This window comes from Cokeromyces recurvatus (assembly GCF_025118155.1).
Source record: "Cokeromyces recurvatus strain NRRL 2243 chromosome Unknown BX663scaffold_36, whole genome shotgun sequence".
Lineage (NCBI taxonomy): Eukaryota > Fungi > Mucoromycota > Mucoromycetes > Mucorales > Mucoraceae > Cokeromyces > Cokeromyces recurvatus.
Window position 1 is genome coordinate 67,538 of NW_026251422.1, and position 17,468 is coordinate 85,005.

Consider the following 17,468-nt stretch of genomic DNA (forward strand, 5'->3'; position numbering starts at 1 on the left):
AGATGCATAGACTTTCGCCGTGTTGGAATACTTGCCAATCCGTGATTGACCCTCCCTCTCTTAAGGTCTTTAGCAATATTATTTAGATTTGTCAGTTGCAAAGATTGTCCTTTGACTTTCTTTTGCCCACTATTTTTTGGGATCCAATAAGCTTTTACCTTCACGTGGTGGATCCTGTTAATCAACTAAGCTGTAAAGCAAAGTTGAGAACTGAAAAAGCTAGTATATTTATTTGTTCTTCAATCAATAAAAGAAATAATTTTTTAACATCTATTTATTTTTTAAGAAGTGCTATTAGCGCGTTTTATTTTAATAAGTTCTATTTTTTTGTGTGTGCAAGATTAGAAAGTATGTGAAGCAGCACGGTATTTATGACTTGCTCATCTCGTCTACATGTTATAAAAGGCATACTGTTGATAAGATAAAGATAACAAAAGAATAAGGCAGAATAAATCTGTATAAAACTTTTATTATCAATAAAAAATTAAAACTTGATTTCTCAAAAATGAGTGCAAAATGGATCCTCATTTATATCTTGTGGGGAATGAGTTACTTCGCGTCAGGAACAGAATGAAAGAAGAATATTTCCCATAAAATGATTAAAGTTGTTTTGTTTGAGCTCTCTAATCTTTGCCCTGACTGAGAATTAATCTCAGTTAACTCTAATAAATATTAAATTATTGGTGCTTGATCTAGCCGGTTATTTTTCTTGAAACCAAATAATGAAATCTCGTATGTTCATACTTATGAAAGATATAGGGAAGATGCTTTGTATTATATTCATTCCTTACTATACTACTTGAATGAATGTCATTATATTGTATAGTGTATAGATAGTATATGATTATATTTATAAGCTAGTATATCAATAATAATATGGATATATAACTAATAGGTACAATCTATAATTCATATATCTTTATCATTAATAACTCCTTTATTTCGTAGAGTTAGTATTTATTATAATATTATTTTTCTCATAAACTGAAATCAAATGATATTGTATGCATAAAGTGTACAACTAATAACTATAATATCATTCGGTCCTTCATGGCTCTGGTCTGTTTATTATAAGATATTATGTAATACATCATTATATGCACAACATTCTCCTACAACAAGTGGTCCTCCTTTTGATTTAGATCTATGTCCCTTCTCATCTGAACAAATTCATGAGACTCTAAAACAACTGCCTCGTAAAAAAGCTCCTAATATTGATCATATACAGACGGAAATGGTATTACCCCTCGTTCACACTTTGGTTCCTCAGCTTCTGAATCTCTTTAGTATCTGTTGGCGATGGTCCTATACTCCACTATCATGGCGAGCTGCGCAGGTAGTATAGATACACAAGAAAGGCTCTAAAAGTGACCCAGGGAACTTCAGATCAATTAGTTTGACATCTATTTTTCGTAAATTATTTGAAAAATGCTTATACCCTAGCCTACTAGAACAATCCCCTACTCTAGACATTGCTCGAGGCGGATTTCGTGAATCGCGTAGCTCTCTTGATCAATTTCATTGACTTATCGAAATCTGCTCTATTCTTTGGCGTAACCACAACTATTTTCCGACTCTTGCTTTTTTAGATATCAAATCAGCGTATGATACTGTAGACTTCACGCCTCCGCTTTCAACACTCAATGGTATAAACTCATTCAAACATCATGCTGGAGACTCTGTGCCGCCAATTCCATTCCGTTAGACAAACGCTCCTTTCGAAAACATCGTCGAGAATTTCTTGAAGAGAGTTTTCAACAACTACGTGACGAGACACATTCTGTTTTGCTTTCCTCTTGCCGCCCTAATCTGATTATTGACCCGATACTCTGGTTACCCATGACACACAGTGAGCGTAGTCGAACTATTCGATGGCGTCTTGGTTGGTTACCCGGAGGAATACCTAAAGCCTGTCCATATCATCCTCATGTACACTTTAGTCGGTCACACGCCACTGAATGCTTGCACATGCACACTCGTTTATTCTTGCCACAATCAATTGCAGATCCCCTTTCCTTTCTTTTAAATCATCTCCCTCAGCATAAGCACCGAAATTCTCAGGATGTTTCTGCTTGGTTCTATCGCTGGCCAGTTATGTGTACCATTCTACAGGAAATAGATTATTTAATGCACGATAAACTACCCCCTCCACTTCTTGATCCAGGCAGAAAATTACTCAACTGGTTGTCTCTTTAAACTTGTTAGCAATATTCCCCTTTCTTTCTCACTTTCTCTTCTTCCTTTCCTTTACCTTTTTACCTCTTGTCCCATAAGAGGGTTTTTAGATACTTTTTTCACATAATTTGAACTGACCTGGGCAATCCAATATAATAAAGATATTATGTGCCCATAGGTCGCTTTTTAAATTTATAAAAATAATAATAAAAAAAAATGTTTAATCGTATGATACTGTAGATTGTTCCTATATTTGGCAAGTGCTTCAACCTCATCTCTGTCCGGCTTTGCTTGGAGTTCTCAAAAATCTCTTTGATCAGGTTCAAATTGAAGTTCTTCTTGATAATCATATATCGTATCGTTTTTCTCCTATCACTGGCGTCTTACAAGGGTCTATTCTCTCTCCGTTTCTATATTCAATCTATATCAACCAACTTTCAGCTCGTTTGAGGCTACCACACCAACTCAATGACTCCTCCACTACTGATGTAGTTACTACATTTGTACCGTCCCTTAATTGTCTACTCTATGTTGATGATGTTGTCCTTATTGCCTCCCCTGAGAAACTCACTTCTTTACTGCACTAATGCGAAGTCCATAGTTACTTCTTAGGTTATCGGTGGAACCCATTAAAATGTGTCATAGTCGCTCCTACCAATGATCTTCAACCACATCAATTATATGATACTGCTATTCCCAAAGAATTCTCCTTTTCCTATCTTGGTGTTCCTATAAAACCTGGTGGTCTACTTGACTATGCTGTTTTAATCCAACATAATATCAATAAAGCCTCTCTCACTATGAATCAACTTGCTGCTATTGGCCTCAACTCCAAAGGTTTTCCACCTCTGCTTGCACGTCGTTTTTATAGTCAAATGGTTCGTTCTCAATTAGATTATGGTCTTGCAATCAGTCTTCTCTCTGCTAAACTTACCAAAAACTGGATGTCTTTCAAAATTCATGCATTCGATGTATCTTTGATGGTCACTTGCGGTCCTTGGCAAAAGTCATATTTCATCTTGTCAACCTCCCATCCATGAAGACCCGTATTGCAGTCCTCCAAGCGCAATACCTCCTTCGAACTCCTCAATTACGAGTAGATACTCTTCTTGTCCATCTTTTGCCTAATATTCAGATCCCAAATAGTCATTCCCACTGGTATAAATTGGCTCACACTACAATATGGAAACACCTATGCTCACTAATTATCTCAACGCTCGACCGAAAACAATTCTACACTCTTCGTGCTAAGTTTCTAGATGATCAGTTTCAAACCCTTTGTCAAGACACTAACTCCCTCCTATTGTCTTCCTCACGCCCCACTCTTGAATTGGATCCCATCCTTTACTTACCAATGACTACCTCAGAACGTAGCTGAGTGCTTTGATGAAGACTTGGCTGGCTATCGGGTGGTAAACCTAAGGGATGTATATCATCGTCTCTACACGCCTACTTTAGTCAAAGGTCCTATCTCGTTCCTCCTCAACTTGCTTCCGCTACATAAACCTCGTCGTCCTTCTGATTGTACGAGCTGGTATACTTTATGGCCTATTTTTTGTACAAGTCTACATGAACTTGATTACTGCTTCCATGATGAATTTCCTTCTGATCCTGTCGATCATGGTTTCAAGCTGCTGAATTGGTTGTCCAAGTAACAGTGTGTGTGTGTCTTCCTGATCACTTTGGTCTGATTTGTATTTAAATTGTTTCTTCTTACTTTTTCGCTTTTTCCTCCTTATATTTTCTCTTAATTCCAAAATACTGCTCTTTTCTTTTTCCTTCTCGTTTTCTTTTTTTCCCTTCTTGTCCTTTAGGAAATTTTTTATTATTATTTCCCCTCTACAACTGGCTCGGGCAATATTGCGCATTTATTTGGTCGCTACATGCTTATTGCCAAAAAATTTAATAATAATAATAATAATAATATTAATAATATTAATAAAACTCAGAATTTAATCGTATTACACAACTTGACAAGTCAAATGTAATTGTAACGAAAGATTCTTATATAAACTGTAATATTCTATAAGTTAGAACATACTATTGATGATTTTAAAATGCAATACTTAACATTTACATAGATACTTTGAGATAAAATACAACTGTTTCCATTGATTCCCGATAATTATATTGAAGGACTCCGTGTTACTTATCTTTTATAATATACAGCCTTTGTATATAAAGTCTTTCCTATTAATGAAGATAGTTTAATTTAAAAAATATTCAAAGAAAAAACAAATTAGAGCCTGACTAAAATGACATATCATTAATGTAGCATCATTTGATATACAAGACCTTAAACTATATATAATTTACACTTTTCTAGGTAATTAAAGTAAAAAAAGAAGAAAACCAAGAGAGAAGGAATATACAGTAGATGCAATTATGAGTATATATATGCATATACGTATAAAGACAATCGATTGTAACAATTAAAAATTACACTTTTTTTTTAATTTTATAAAGGTCTTTGTATACGATAAAATGCTGTTAATTCTTTGTTGCTTTATTCTCTTTCTTGGGATGTATTTATACAACTACTCCAATCTATAATTCTATAAATTCTTTTCTTTTTTAGCTTCCATATTTTTCATAACGTAATGAAAGCATATTGGAAATTTAAAAAGTAGATATAAGAGAATTCTTATATGATTAAGAGCATCATATAAAAATTATAATACTCTATTATTACACAATTTTCAACTCTTTTTTCTCTCTTCCTTTTTGCTTCAATTATATCTCTATTCTACTCTATTTTGTTTAATATTAAAAGCTAAAAGATAGTTTATATCATTTTAAAGTGAACCACATCATCAAAATTATAATTAACGTACCTTGTGAAAAAAAAAGCATTGTATTATTCGAATATTTATTTCTGATGTACGCGGTTATATTATCATTTTTCAGAGCATAAGAAAAGACTTATACGATGAGAAGTTATTAGAAAAAGATAAGTCATCTTATATTACAAAAAAAAAAAAAGGAACTGCATTATCATTATTCGAAACGTTTCAAATAAGAGCTTTTAAAATATTTTATAGGGGACAGGGGTGGGATGAAGAATAAAGATAGTTAGGACTATTCAATTTTACTTGTGTTGATATTATTAATCAATTAAAGGATTATGAAAAGAAAAAAATGATTGAAATAAAGAAGAATGGTTTGAATATTCATTTGAATGGGCAAAAGGCCAAAAAAAGACATTCAGATATTAAACGGATACAGTAAGCGGTATTGAATTCAATTTCCTTTAACAACATGCTTCTCTCTCTCTCTCTCTCTCTCTCATCCTCCTATTGTATATGATTTTCAAACATAAAAGCGCTCAAATACTATCTTATCACTGTAACCAAAATATAAATGAAATGTAATATGCTGCTATTTTTACTTGCTTTTCAATGTAGATTCTGATTAATATTACTTGCAAAATAATAAAAATTTAATTTCTTTAATAAAATAATATTCGAGGTGAATCATCTTTTCTTTTCCATATACATATATTTGTATATACATATATTTCTAGCAGAAATTTGAATTCTGTGACGATAAATCAAATAACAAATATTCATTAATTTCAACGAAAATAGTATTTTAATATAACATTTTATTTTTTAGAATATAATTAGAAGGAAGAAGCCTAAATATTATTTCTGTATATCTTATCATCATAATTGTAGTATTAATGCATTCATAGTCAGATATTTAAATATTTATTAACGTATAAAATATCGAAGTAATATTCTTTAGAGGACGTTAAGATAAGAACTAATGTTTTTTTAAAGAATAAATCAATAAAAAAATGCAAATTAGGTTTTCTTTTTTTTTCCTTCTTCTTCTTCTTTTTCTTCATATCTTTCTTTATTATTTAAATGGATCCACCTAATATTAGACTTCCAAGAGCAAGATTTTTTACAATAATGCCTAATGATAGCAATACTGACAGCTTAAGAACATATGATCAAACGCTTATAATTCCAGGAAATAGCAATGCTCCACCAAGAAGACAAACGGTTCCTGACAGTTTACAAACACCATTACATGCTCCTCGACGTTCTCGTCAAATAATGACAGACTCTTCTATTAAACATGTCTTTAAATTGCTATGTCAACATTGTAAGACACTTGTTTGTGCTCGAGGCATGAAAGCGATTCTTTTAGCCGATAAAAATATCGAATTATACAGTACAGACGTACCCTCTTCCAAGTAGATACACACATTTCTATAATATAGTTACACTTACTCACTCTTATGCATAGTATTTGTGCTTTAGATAAAATATATTTAACAAGTAGTTGTCACTGTAGAATTCAAGACGTAGCCTGTCTTGAATGGTAATATAAATATGTATACATAATGAAGGCAATATAAACTTATATATATATATACATATATAGTGGAAACATTATTGGGTATCATATTGTTGCACCATGTTCATCTTGTTTGAATTCAAGAAATAATGGTCACTTATGGATGTTTCGTTCAGAGGAATGCAAACCATTAAAACGTTATGATACTCAACGAAACTTTATATGCTGGTCAAATATTCCAGTAATAGAAAAGGATGTTGAATTTAAAATGAGACCCTGTATTTTATATAATCTCCTTTGTAGGTAGTATTTATCTATATTAGTATATAAAAGAGTGATAAAGAAAGAAAATTTGTGTTGTAGTGTCGTGCTTTTTTTTTATATATAAATAGTGCACGTTTAATGCAAAAAAAAAAAAGTAAATTATGTCTTTATAGAATTATAACTATTGTGGACCTAAATACTTGATTATAGTAATTTAACTTGAAATTGAGACAGATTACAAAAAATTAAGACGATTAAGAATTCAATTTGAGAAAGAACAAAAAAAAAAAAAAAAAAAAAAAAAAAAAAAAAAAAAAAAGAGAGAGAGACGAATTACTGTTAGTTTTTGGACAGGTGCGTAGCGAAACCGTTTCTTCTGCGGCGATTTATCTCTGAAAGACAACAGGTCTTCCTTTTTCTTCCCAAATAGACTGCGAATTGTCTAACATATTTTTGCTTGCATTGATCATCTCTATTCCAAAGTGTATGGCAGTTTTTGCAACCTAGAATACTTTTGGTACATTTATCATTCAGAAGCTTTGTTGCCTTGATAATCATTGAAACGAAAGGATGCAGACCTTTCATTGTAGAACCTGAAGATTTGGGGGGCATATGTTTGAGAGCATATATTATATAATTGTTCTATTTTTCATTGTCTATGGTTTTTGCTGAAAAGAAATCTGTCTCGATGTCTTTTATTTAAGTTTTTTTCTACATGACAAGCTCTTCTCTTGGAACCTTTATAACAACGTCGCTCTTTAATGCTGCACCTTTTTTATTTCTTGTTGATCTTTTTCATGGTGTACTGTTGCTGTAAATATATAATCTCTGCCTGGGTCAACAGCACAAGACTGAAAATACTTTTGGTACTTCTTCATCGCAAAAATCTTCCAACACTAATTGTACTTCTTCTTTCGTATCTTTGGCTTTTCTAGAAAACCCGAAGCAAACACCAAAGCCTGTCGCTTTAAATGGTACAAGTAAACTTGTTTTTTGCTGACAAGAACTTCGTCCAGGCTGTTGTAGTCAATTTTTTTTTTTTTTTTTGAAAATCAAAAATTGAATAAAAAAGGTTGGTGTTTCCCTCATAAGTACGGTCATTCTTGCTTTTTGTTATAGCTCGCAAGTGCTTTAGTATTTATATGGATAAATACGCCAATGAAAAGAAAATGTCGGCATCAGCGAAAAAGGTTCTAGGCTTTTTCTTTTTTTGGGGGGGGGGTCATTACCATTTTCATTCAATTTTTCTATTTCAGCAATCATGAAAAAAAAAAAAAGGGACCTTAAAGCCGCAGAACATGATTTTTGTAAGATTGTGGTTGTTTGCAAAGGAGGTTCCAAACTCTTGCAGCAAGACATTAACGTCACTAAAAAAATGTGATATAGGTATCGTCATATCAGCATGAAAATCAAGATGGTGTGCCAATTTTTCTTTAAAAAAAGCAAAGAACAGCAGCTCTTATAGCATTTAATCCAAACATTACCTTAAGTATCATTTATAGGCAAAAAATTTGGCTCGTCTGTAAAACCAAGACAATTTGGACACTAGTAATATTTATCCAATAAAAAATGCAGAAACGTCTAAAAAACAATTCCAGAATGTTTAAATTTCTTTCTATGACATCTAACAATAGTGGTTCCAGTCACATGATTTATTTCCAATACAATTTGAATACTTTTACAATTGTACATCCCTTTTTTTTTTTAATTTAACAAATTATCATAATGAGTGACATCAAATACAACTTGAAGAATCCTGGTATAAAAGAAATTACTAAATGGAGTTGAAAAAGGCTCTCTACCTTTCTTCAAATTGTAACTAAAACGTATTATAGGTGTGAAACGAATTATGCAAGAAGCAAAAGAACTTGCCAATGATAATACCTATGAATATAGCGCTTTTCCATTAGAAGTAAATAAAAATGTCCCATCTCCCCCCTCCCTCCATTAACCAATTAATTAGATTTTAACTTTTCATCTTTATAGGAGAATATATTTGAATGGCATTTTACTGTACGTGGACCAAAGGATACAGAGTTTGAAGAAGGAAGGTAGTAGAATATAAGATGATCCTAATAAAGGAATTTTAATAATGACAGTCTATAGATATCACGGTCGTATTTTGTTACCTACTGAATACCCTTTCAAGCCACCAGAAATCATTTTTTTGACAGTAAATACATATATAATAACGTTGCATGTCTATTTGCTTTCATTATTATTAAATAACATGTATTATAGGCTAATGGTCGTTTCCAACTTCATACAAAGATTTGCCTTAGTATCACAGGATTTCATCCCGAGTATTGGCAACCTGCCTGGGGAAGTATGTATCAAATGATGTAAAAAAAAAAGGGGGGGAGGGGAGAATGGTCCGAGTAACAAACTGTTAAATATATACATACATACATGCTTTTATAGTTCGTACAGTTTTACTTGCAATTATTGGATTTTTCCCTACTGAATCACGAGGAGCTATTGGTGGATTAGATTATCCAAAAGAAGAACGTCAAAGATTAGCAAAATTGTATAAGTTTTTGTGTTTATTATCATTTTTTTTTGTTAACTTGTAAATTATTATCCTATAGGTCAGTTGGATGGACCTGTCCAATTTGTGGAATAAATACTAAAGATGCATTAAGTAATATACTACCTGAAAAGCAGACTCATTTAAAGGAAGAATTACCGGAGTTTGTATTAGCCTGTAAAGAAGAAAACAAATTAGATGAGAAAGGAAACAATAGCAATAGTAGTCAGCAAGAAAAAGAAAACATTAACTCTAAAGAGGATAGTAAATGTTGTATTCAAGACTCAGCTAATAATAATAAATCATTACAAATAGTAGAACAAGAGACTTCTTCTATTGGAGATTCATGTCAAGTTGACCCGGAAATTCGATCTGCCCGTGTAATAGCAGTTACCCAAAATAATGCCAGTCCTGCTACTACAGCAAGAAATTCATCTCAAGCAGTACCTTTATGGCTCGATGCGTTAATTGCAGGGCTAGTTTCATTTATTATAGTTTTAATTTATCGTAAATATTCTTTCTAGCCCTAATGATTAAGTATACCCTACCCTCTCTTTTTCCCCCTCTTTTCTATAAACTACAATTATATTCTTTAAGCATAAATATATTGCATATATAATATAAGTTTATGGTTGTTTAGCGTTGAAAATGTATACTAATAAATTATCTCAATAATTTATATTTTACATTTATTATACAAATTTGACCTATTTATATGATTAAAATTACGGCTTATTAGGTCTTTTTTTTTTTTTTTCGACCAATGGGCACATAACTATAAAGGCTAATCTGTCCTAATTAGTTGAAAAAAAAAAGATTGATAGAGACTAGAAAGCCCTCTCAAAACAAAATGTAAAAAGGTAAAGATAAAAGTTAGAGGAATATATATTTATACATGTATATAAAAGAAAAGAGGAGGAAATGGTTTCAATGGAAAAGTGGGTCGGAATAACCACTCAATTAAAAGAGAATCAGGAAGAGAGTATGTAAATATATCATCATAAATTACACAGAAATAAGATCTAAGTTGTTCTTATCAGTCAGTCATAAAAGTAAATAGACAATAGCATGATACTGTTATATTTCTATATCTACAAGCTTGTTCTCGTTCTACGCTTTATTAACTACATTCTCAACTATTACTTTATAACTTTCAATTTTTTATTGATATAACCTACCTCATCGATCTACTCCTTCGACAGCTCTATATTTCTTATACTCCTAACTTTGATAGGCGTTTGTTTAAGTAATCATGCTACCAATTTGCAATAGTAACCTCGAGAAGAATTTCATTTGCCTTCCGATTCCACACCTCTCTCTAGTTATAGACCAAGCTTCTATACGTACTCCATTCTCTAGCTACACGTGTATTTCAGTAAATACAGTCATGCTCTGTAATAACGCCCCGACTATTTGTCTGATGGTAAGCCCAAGATTTGCACCTAGCACTTAGAATATAAGTTTCATATAACTGCATTCATTTAATTGTTTCCAAGTTTATCAATATCTCTATCTATTGTTCTCGGTTAAATATTCTCTTTAGCTCACCATGAATAAGCTTTCCATTAAGTAGTTTCATATGACACAAACTATCTTTCCTTTGCCTATTCGTTGGCATGTTGTCTATAATATTCTTTATAAAATAGTCAACCTATTTTATGATCTACTTTCTCCTTCTCCAACTGATTCTAATAATGCACTAGTAAAATAAATATCTCATGGCAGCGCTAGTATTCTATTTGGCATTTTTCTTCTTATGTCTTGGAAGTTCTTTATTAACTTTTTTTTTCTTTTTTTTCTATAATATAATCAGGGCAACAAACTGCTTTTTCATATTTTCAAGTTAAATAGCCGCCAAATAATCTTTTTTTTTTTTTTTTTTTTTTTTTTTTTTTTTTTTTTTTTTTTTTTTTTATAATACCAAAATTAAAATATTTTTAAACCCTTTCCTCTTAAATAATAATAATAAAAGTTACATACTTTAGATATACCTGTCGAAGATATAAACACATACATAATCTATACACAATTATATAATAGAATATTAATTATCAATGAACGATTTTAGCAGTGAACCTAACGAAGGAGCTACTTTTAGCTTATTAGCTCAAAAAACTCATTTAGAAAGAGTAATTACATTTTAGTCAATTATCTGGGATGTCTAGACTATTAATGGCCCTTTTTATTTTATTTTATTTTTTTTTTTTAGCGTTTTCAACAATTGTTAGATCAAGTTACACCTTATGTTCCTTATCGTTGGGCAGCAACTATTGTACTTTTAGTATTGTTCATGTTTCGCGTTATTTATGCTGAAGGATGGTACATCATTGCGTAAGTGCTGAAAGAGTGGAAATCAGCGATTAAATTGAATTAACCACTTACTAATATTTCCTTTATAGTTATGCTTTAGGTAAAAGAAAAAAAAATTAAAAAGAGGACACTGTTTCTTTTTTTCTTTTTATGTACGATGTTGACTGATCATCATAATTAGGCATTTACATGTTGAATTTATTCTTGGCCTTTTTGACACCGAAGTTTGATCCTTCAATTGACTTGGATACTCAAGCTAGTGAAATGGAAGAGGGACCTTCTCTTCCTTTGAAAAATGATGAAGAGTTTAAGCCTTTTATTCGTCGTCTTCCTGAATTCAAGTTCTGGTAAAATAAATAACAAGACAAATTATTTTTTTTTTTATTCAAATAATTCACTAATATTAATTCAAGGTATTCTGTCACCAAAGCAACTATCATCTCTATTATTTGCTCTTTGATCCCCTTTTTTGATATTCCTGTTTACTGGCCTATTTTATTGATGTATTTTATTATCTTATTTGGTTTAACTATGCGTAGACAAATCAGCCATATGATAAAGTATAGATATATTCCATTTGATTTGGGAAAGAAAAACTATAATAACAGAAGAAGAGTTTAAAAATGCAGAATATATCTTCTTTATATTGTAAAAGCATATAAATATATAAATATACACATAATAAATAAGTACATAATACTATTTTACAGCTAATTTCTATTTATTGGTCTTCCTCTGATACAATCTGAAGAATTAGTTTGTATTCAGGAATTTCATCTAATTGTGCTTTAGTTAATTTGCTTCCATTTGTAATAGCGTCCATTGCAAGCTGTACAGCTTCTTTTTCATCACTCTGTGTTTCCATCCATTTCATATACTCTTGTCTAGATAAATCATAGACTGTATGTGGTAAGGGTAACCTCTTTTGAGAACGAACAATAAGGTGATGAATTAAAACTAATTTTGATAAACCAGAAGTATGGTGTGCTGCTGTCAGTTGTGCAGAATCCAGGAACAATAAGGGTCTATACAAGCCATTTTTTTTTAATTTTGTGTGTGTGTGTGTGTGTGTGCAAGTTATTGAAAATAGTTACCTAAAAGCTCTTAAAGCCTTATATTCATTTCCAATTTCTTCCATTCTTGCCCCATATTCACTCAAAAACTGGCTGATTGTGAACTCTAACTCTGCCATATCGCCTGCTAGTTTCAATTTGCCTACTTCATTTAAAGGACATACAATACTTGCTTGAAATATAAAGACATATAGTATATATTTACTGATTTGTTTAGCCCATGATTTAGGTTCAGCTCCACAGGACAAGTTATGAAGAATAGTTACGTGATAGTAGCGGACATGTCTTGCCAATTCTTTCATATAATTGCTTGAATCAGCCTCAGTATCTAAATTGTCCTTTTTTAAGTGCCTTGAAAAATCTTCTTGATGAATTTTTAATAATACAGTCTCTGCATCCTTTTTTATCAAACTGACTAATTTATTTCCAATTTTCATCATCAGTTTGTGACAATCCTATTCATGATATAATTTAGAATAATAAATCGTATTGGCCATGTTCTCCCCTTACATCAGCTCCCTTTTTAACGATATCAACTACTTTATCGGGATATTCTTCTAATATCTTCCAAATAGATTGATGCATGTAATATAAAGTATTAGCCATCTCAATATTTATATTCAAATAGTTGTTCAAGTTTGAATTAGATGTATTTGTTGTATAAATAGGCTGATCATTAGAGGGTAACTAAACAAGAAAATATATATAAATGTTAATATCGTAGTTTTTTTTTTATTATTATTATTGATGTATACCAAATTGTCACATTTATTACAAAACATGCTTAATGCCTTAACTGCATTTTCAGCTACAGCTTGTAATAAATTGGCTTCAAAAGAAGCAGTTTCAAGTTCACTAATACAATCTTATCAAAAAATCCTGTTTAAACTATATTTATCTTTATATCACTTACTTGCCAATAACGCGAGTAATATTCAATACATTGCTTCTACTAGGAGGAGACCTTGATAAAGTACCATAGACTGGGAAAGTGGATATAATGATATCTGTCATTTTCTTCAAAGATTTTGCAAGAAAACTCTTTTCAAAGGTATGGAAACTTCGAAGCATAATCACATATTCTGGCGTTTGTGAATAATCTGTTAAAGAAGTACCATTATAGATGGCAACACGAGAAAAGAAATCATGTAATAACTTTAGCAATTTTGGATATTCTCCAACAAATATAGTCTGTAATAACTTTGAGTTCTTTGTCGCTGTCTTTAATTCGTTTTCAAAATGACTAGAAAGGACTCGCCAAAAATAACTCACAAGACTAGTTGTATCTAATGTCTTTTATAATGATTAATTTAAAAAGTCTCGTCTAGTCTAGTCTAGTCTACTATCAATCATTACGGCTTACCTTAGAAACCTCTTCTAGAAATGATACCTGTGTTAGTGAATCCTTTTTAATTTCTAGTACTTTTTCTAAACTATAAACCTTGATACATTCATCACTCATCTTTTTCATTAAATTTTCCATTCGAGCCCAAATAGTAGTTGTCAACTGATTCGAGGGTCCATTCATATTATTCACTTTTCGTACCGAGGTCATGGTTGGACTATTTACTTCATTGTTACTAGAAATCTCGACAACGTCTTTCATATTCTGAATCAAATTATTCAACATATTTTTAATTACTTCTTGAACACGCTGCGTCATCTGTCCCAAGTTATAGAATACTTGAAGACCAACAGCCATTTTAGCTTGATTTTGTCCTTCAATCCCTTCTTTCAACAATGTATCTGCCTCTGCCTCAATATGAAATCTTGATCTTTCAATAAATTCTAATTCACAATCAACAACTTCAATACCTTCAAAATCACTTTCTGCCATGATGACATCTAATTCATGCATTGTCAATGCTGCTGTTGCAACATCTCGATCACTAATTGTTAATTGACTATCGAGACGTCGTTTTAATAAAATAAAACGATGTAGTTTTCTTAGTATTTCGCTAGTCTCTTGTAAGTTTTCCAATTCCCGTGCATATACGGATAGTTGCTCATATGGAGTTTTGATTTTTAGCGATAGTCTATAAAGAAGATGTCAAAAAAAAAAAAAAAAGATAGCTCATTATGTTATAGTTACGTTTTAAGTGAGTTATTGAGTTTATCAATATTTGATTGTATTGTATTCAATACTTGTTCTAAACCTTTAATACCAGTTACTTGACTTAAAAGATTTTCATAATTTGCCACTACCTAAAAGTTTCCATTTTTTTTTTAAAATATATATATATATATATATATATATATATATAGAATGTAATGGTTAATTCTTACCGTGTCCTGAATTTGTTTATTTACAATATCAATGCTAAAAGTTAATTTTGATAATTCAACCCCAATGTCAGTTGTGTCATCTTCTTGCGATTGTTTTATAATAGATGATGCATAATTATTGGCATCAAAATTGTCTGATAGAAAAGTATCATAATCTAACGATTATTTTAAGTAATGCACTCATAGTTACATTTTATTTTTCTTTCTTTCTTCTTTTTACCAATATATTTATCTGTTTCTTGCAAGTTAATCTTTGAAGGCATTTTTCTTAATTCAACAAAATATGGAAAAAAAAAAAATGAAATAATAATAAATTGAATAACAGAAAAAAAAAAAAAAATAGGACAAATTGCTCAATGTACATTTTTATGTACAGGAAATATATATTACATTTACATATTAATAATGATTATTTTCTTCAAAATTCATAAACAAATTATCATTTGATAAAGACTTTTCTGGAAGAAATAGAAAATCATTGTTATTATTATTATTAAAGCCTATAGACAAGAAGTTATTATTATTATAGGAAAGCTCCTGTCTTATCAATGATGACATATACATTACCTTGTTGTAATAAAAACTCTCTTAAAGAAGGATCGATCCATTCTATGTCATTTAATAATAATTCGTTATTAGTATTATCTTCTTGCTGGTCAAAAATGGGATTATTAGATGATGAAGAAGAAGAAGGATTGTTTGTGTGCTGCTGCTGCTGCTGCTGCTGCTGTTGCTCCATCATCATTTTCATCATCATATCTAAACTTTCTGTAGCCGGCATTGAAGCCGCTTGTTGATTATAACGTGGAGATGAAAAACTTTTATACGGCGCATAACGTCTTCGTGGTGGAGAACCAATATGCATACTAGCGATAGATCGATTTAAAGATCCAAGACTATGGCTTTCAGGTAATGAATTACTCATATGCTCTTCTATCGTAGTAGCGTGACTCCGATTTAAAATAGGTATACCATGAGTTCTGGCATATTGAATCATATCACGTTCTTCCTGTAGTCTTTGTATCAGCACTGCCTTTTTACCAGTAGCAGGTTTGCCTCTTTGTCTTAATAATTCCTTTAATTCAGTTACTGTAATATCTTCAAAGTCAACCTTCAAAAGCTCATCATCTAATCGTCTTTGTCTCTGTTCCAGGTCATTGTTTGTGTTGGTATTTTGGATCTTGGAATGATGTAAACGTTGAATTTGTATAGGCATAGTACGAGAAGGCAATGATGAAGAAATATGATTATTGCTTGGTGAATCTAGTAAAGAAGAAGAGAGCCTTCTATTTCTATTTGCAAATGAGTTTGATAAATTATGTGTATATGATGGTTGATTAAAATGAATAGGCATTGATGTTCCTAACGTATTATGTTGCTGTATTGGAGAGTCATGATTGTTTAAACTATAATTATTTGCTTGCGTTTCATTGAAAAAGAATGGATAGTCACCAGAAGAAGATGAAAATAGAATGTCGTTATTGTTATTTGTTGCAGAAATGGGTATGGGCTCTACAGTTGCATTATTATTATTATTAGATAAAAAAGTCCCTCTTTTATTTTGATGGATGATATTCTTCTTTTGTTGCTGACTACTGACTAGTTGTATTGGCTTTATTTTATTATTATCAAGCATAGCAGTTAAATTGGATCGTGGTTGGTCATTAGCATGTTGTTCTTTATCATTAGCTCTTTGAAGTAATTCATGTTGTCGAAGATAATTAGGATCCGATAATAAAATAGAAGTAGCTTGATCTTTGGAATACATGTTATTATTATCATTAAAATCCATAGTGTCATTAAAAAGGTTAGTAGTTGTAGAAGAAGAAGCTCTATCTATTGACTGATTATAAATTGGTAGATTATTATAACTTGAATCCGTATCCAGATTAAATAAAGAATCATTATTTATATTTAGCTCATTAAATAACTGTTGATCAGTGTTTAATTCATTGCTTTTATCATTGTCATAAAAATACATGTGTTCAGTATAATATAGAATGATAGTTTAATAAAAAAATGAAAAAAATGAAAAGAAGTTTAGAAACGTAGGGGTATTTTATAAATGAGGTTTAAGATCTTCTTTCAATAAATGCCATAATTATATCACTTTCAACATAATCTTGAAGTACACACAGTATTTTTACAGTCACTTTTTTTTTGTCAACAAGAATTTTTTTTTTGGAACCCCGTTATAACAGCGTCCCGAAAAAAAAAATAATCCTACATCAACTTAATCGTTGCCAGCCATAATAAGACATTCTCAACTTCTCGACCATTAACTAACTATAACTAATAAAGGATGTTATTCCTAACACCGAGTTTTTTTTTTAACATTTTGAATTTCGAAAAAAAAAACAAAGAATCTCTACAATTTTGAAGGTAGTTTCTGATACTTTCCTCCGAGATTTCTCTTGTACTTACGCTAAGGTCTATGTTTCATATCTAATACGCTAATAGCTTGTTAAAAAAAAAAAAGCAGCCTTCGTTTACTTGTACTTTTACTACTTATTCTTCAATTATTA

General features: G+C 31.0%; 6 protein-coding genes across 6 annotated transcripts; 4 read left to right on the forward strand and 2 right to left on the reverse strand.

Annotated features, from left to right (window-relative positions):
- Window positions 1-1,320: 1,320 nt before the first annotated feature.
- BX663DRAFT_555504 (uncharacterized protein) lies at window positions 1,321-3,215 on the forward strand (the record flags this gene model as incomplete). Its single annotated transcript, XM_051531631.1, has 6 exons — window positions 1,321-1,336; window positions 1,452-1,499; window positions 1,590-1,646; window positions 1,706-2,098; window positions 2,416-2,566; window positions 2,777-3,215. The coding sequence occupies 6 exons, from the start codon at window positions 1,321-1,323 to the stop codon at window positions 3,213-3,215; spliced, it is 1,104 nt and encodes a 367-aa protein (XP_051378763.1).
- A 2,877-nt stretch (window positions 3,216-6,092) lies between these two features.
- On the forward strand, window positions 6,093-7,384 carry BX663DRAFT_489733 (FAM72 protein-domain-containing protein; the record flags this gene model as incomplete). Its single annotated transcript, XM_051524918.1, has 5 exons — window positions 6,093-6,379; window positions 6,433-6,507; window positions 6,571-6,724; window positions 6,876-6,901; window positions 7,231-7,384. The coding sequence occupies 5 exons, from the start codon at window positions 6,093-6,095 to the stop codon at window positions 7,382-7,384; spliced, it is 696 nt and encodes a 231-aa protein (XP_051378764.1).
- Window positions 7,385-8,445: 1,061 nt separating this feature from the next.
- BX663DRAFT_523440 (ubiquitin-conjugating enzyme/RWD-like protein) lies at window positions 8,446-9,966 on the forward strand. The gene is made up of 7 exons (XM_051529521.1): window positions 8,446-8,506; window positions 8,583-8,659; window positions 8,734-8,798; window positions 8,854-8,920; window positions 8,989-9,073; window positions 9,169-9,274; window positions 9,336-9,966. The coding sequence occupies exons 1-7, from the start codon at window positions 8,473-8,475 to the stop codon at window positions 9,796-9,798; spliced, it is 897 nt and encodes a 298-aa protein (XP_051378765.1). The 5' UTR covers window positions 8,446-8,472; the 3' UTR covers window positions 9,799-9,966.
- Window positions 9,967-11,195: 1,229 nt separating this feature from the next.
- On the forward strand, window positions 11,196-12,440 carry BX663DRAFT_230223 (putative Golgi membrane protein). The gene is made up of 5 exons (XM_051521810.1): window positions 11,196-11,403; window positions 11,484-11,605; window positions 11,674-11,684; window positions 11,766-11,931; window positions 11,998-12,440. Exons 1-5 carry the CDS (start codon window positions 11,329-11,331, stop codon window positions 12,203-12,205), a joined length of 582 nt encoding a protein of 193 aa, XP_051378766.1. The 5' UTR covers window positions 11,196-11,328; the 3' UTR covers window positions 12,206-12,440.
- BX663DRAFT_555508 (Golgi transport complex subunit 5-domain-containing protein) lies at window positions 12,306-15,206 on the reverse strand (the record flags this gene model as incomplete). The annotated part of the gene is made up of 9 exons (XM_051531632.1): window positions 12,306-12,609; window positions 12,679-13,112; window positions 13,168-13,344; window positions 13,413-13,512; window positions 13,571-13,950; window positions 14,021-14,693; window positions 14,750-14,862; window positions 14,944-15,098; window positions 15,164-15,206. 9 exons carry the CDS (start codon window positions 15,204-15,206, stop codon window positions 12,306-12,308), a joined length of 2,379 nt encoding a protein of 792 aa, XP_051378767.1.
- A 113-nt stretch (window positions 15,207-15,319) lies between these two features.
- On the reverse strand, window positions 15,320-17,038 carry BX663DRAFT_523452 (uncharacterized protein). Its single transcript, XM_051529522.1, has 2 exons — window positions 15,511-17,038; window positions 15,320-15,443 (listed from the first exon to the last, which is right to left on the reverse strand). The coding sequence occupies exons 1-2, from the start codon at window positions 16,922-16,924 to the stop codon at window positions 15,343-15,345; spliced, it is 1,515 nt and encodes a 504-aa protein (XP_051378768.1). The 5' UTR covers window positions 16,925-17,038; the 3' UTR covers window positions 15,320-15,342.
- Window positions 17,039-17,468: the final 430 nt, after the last annotated feature.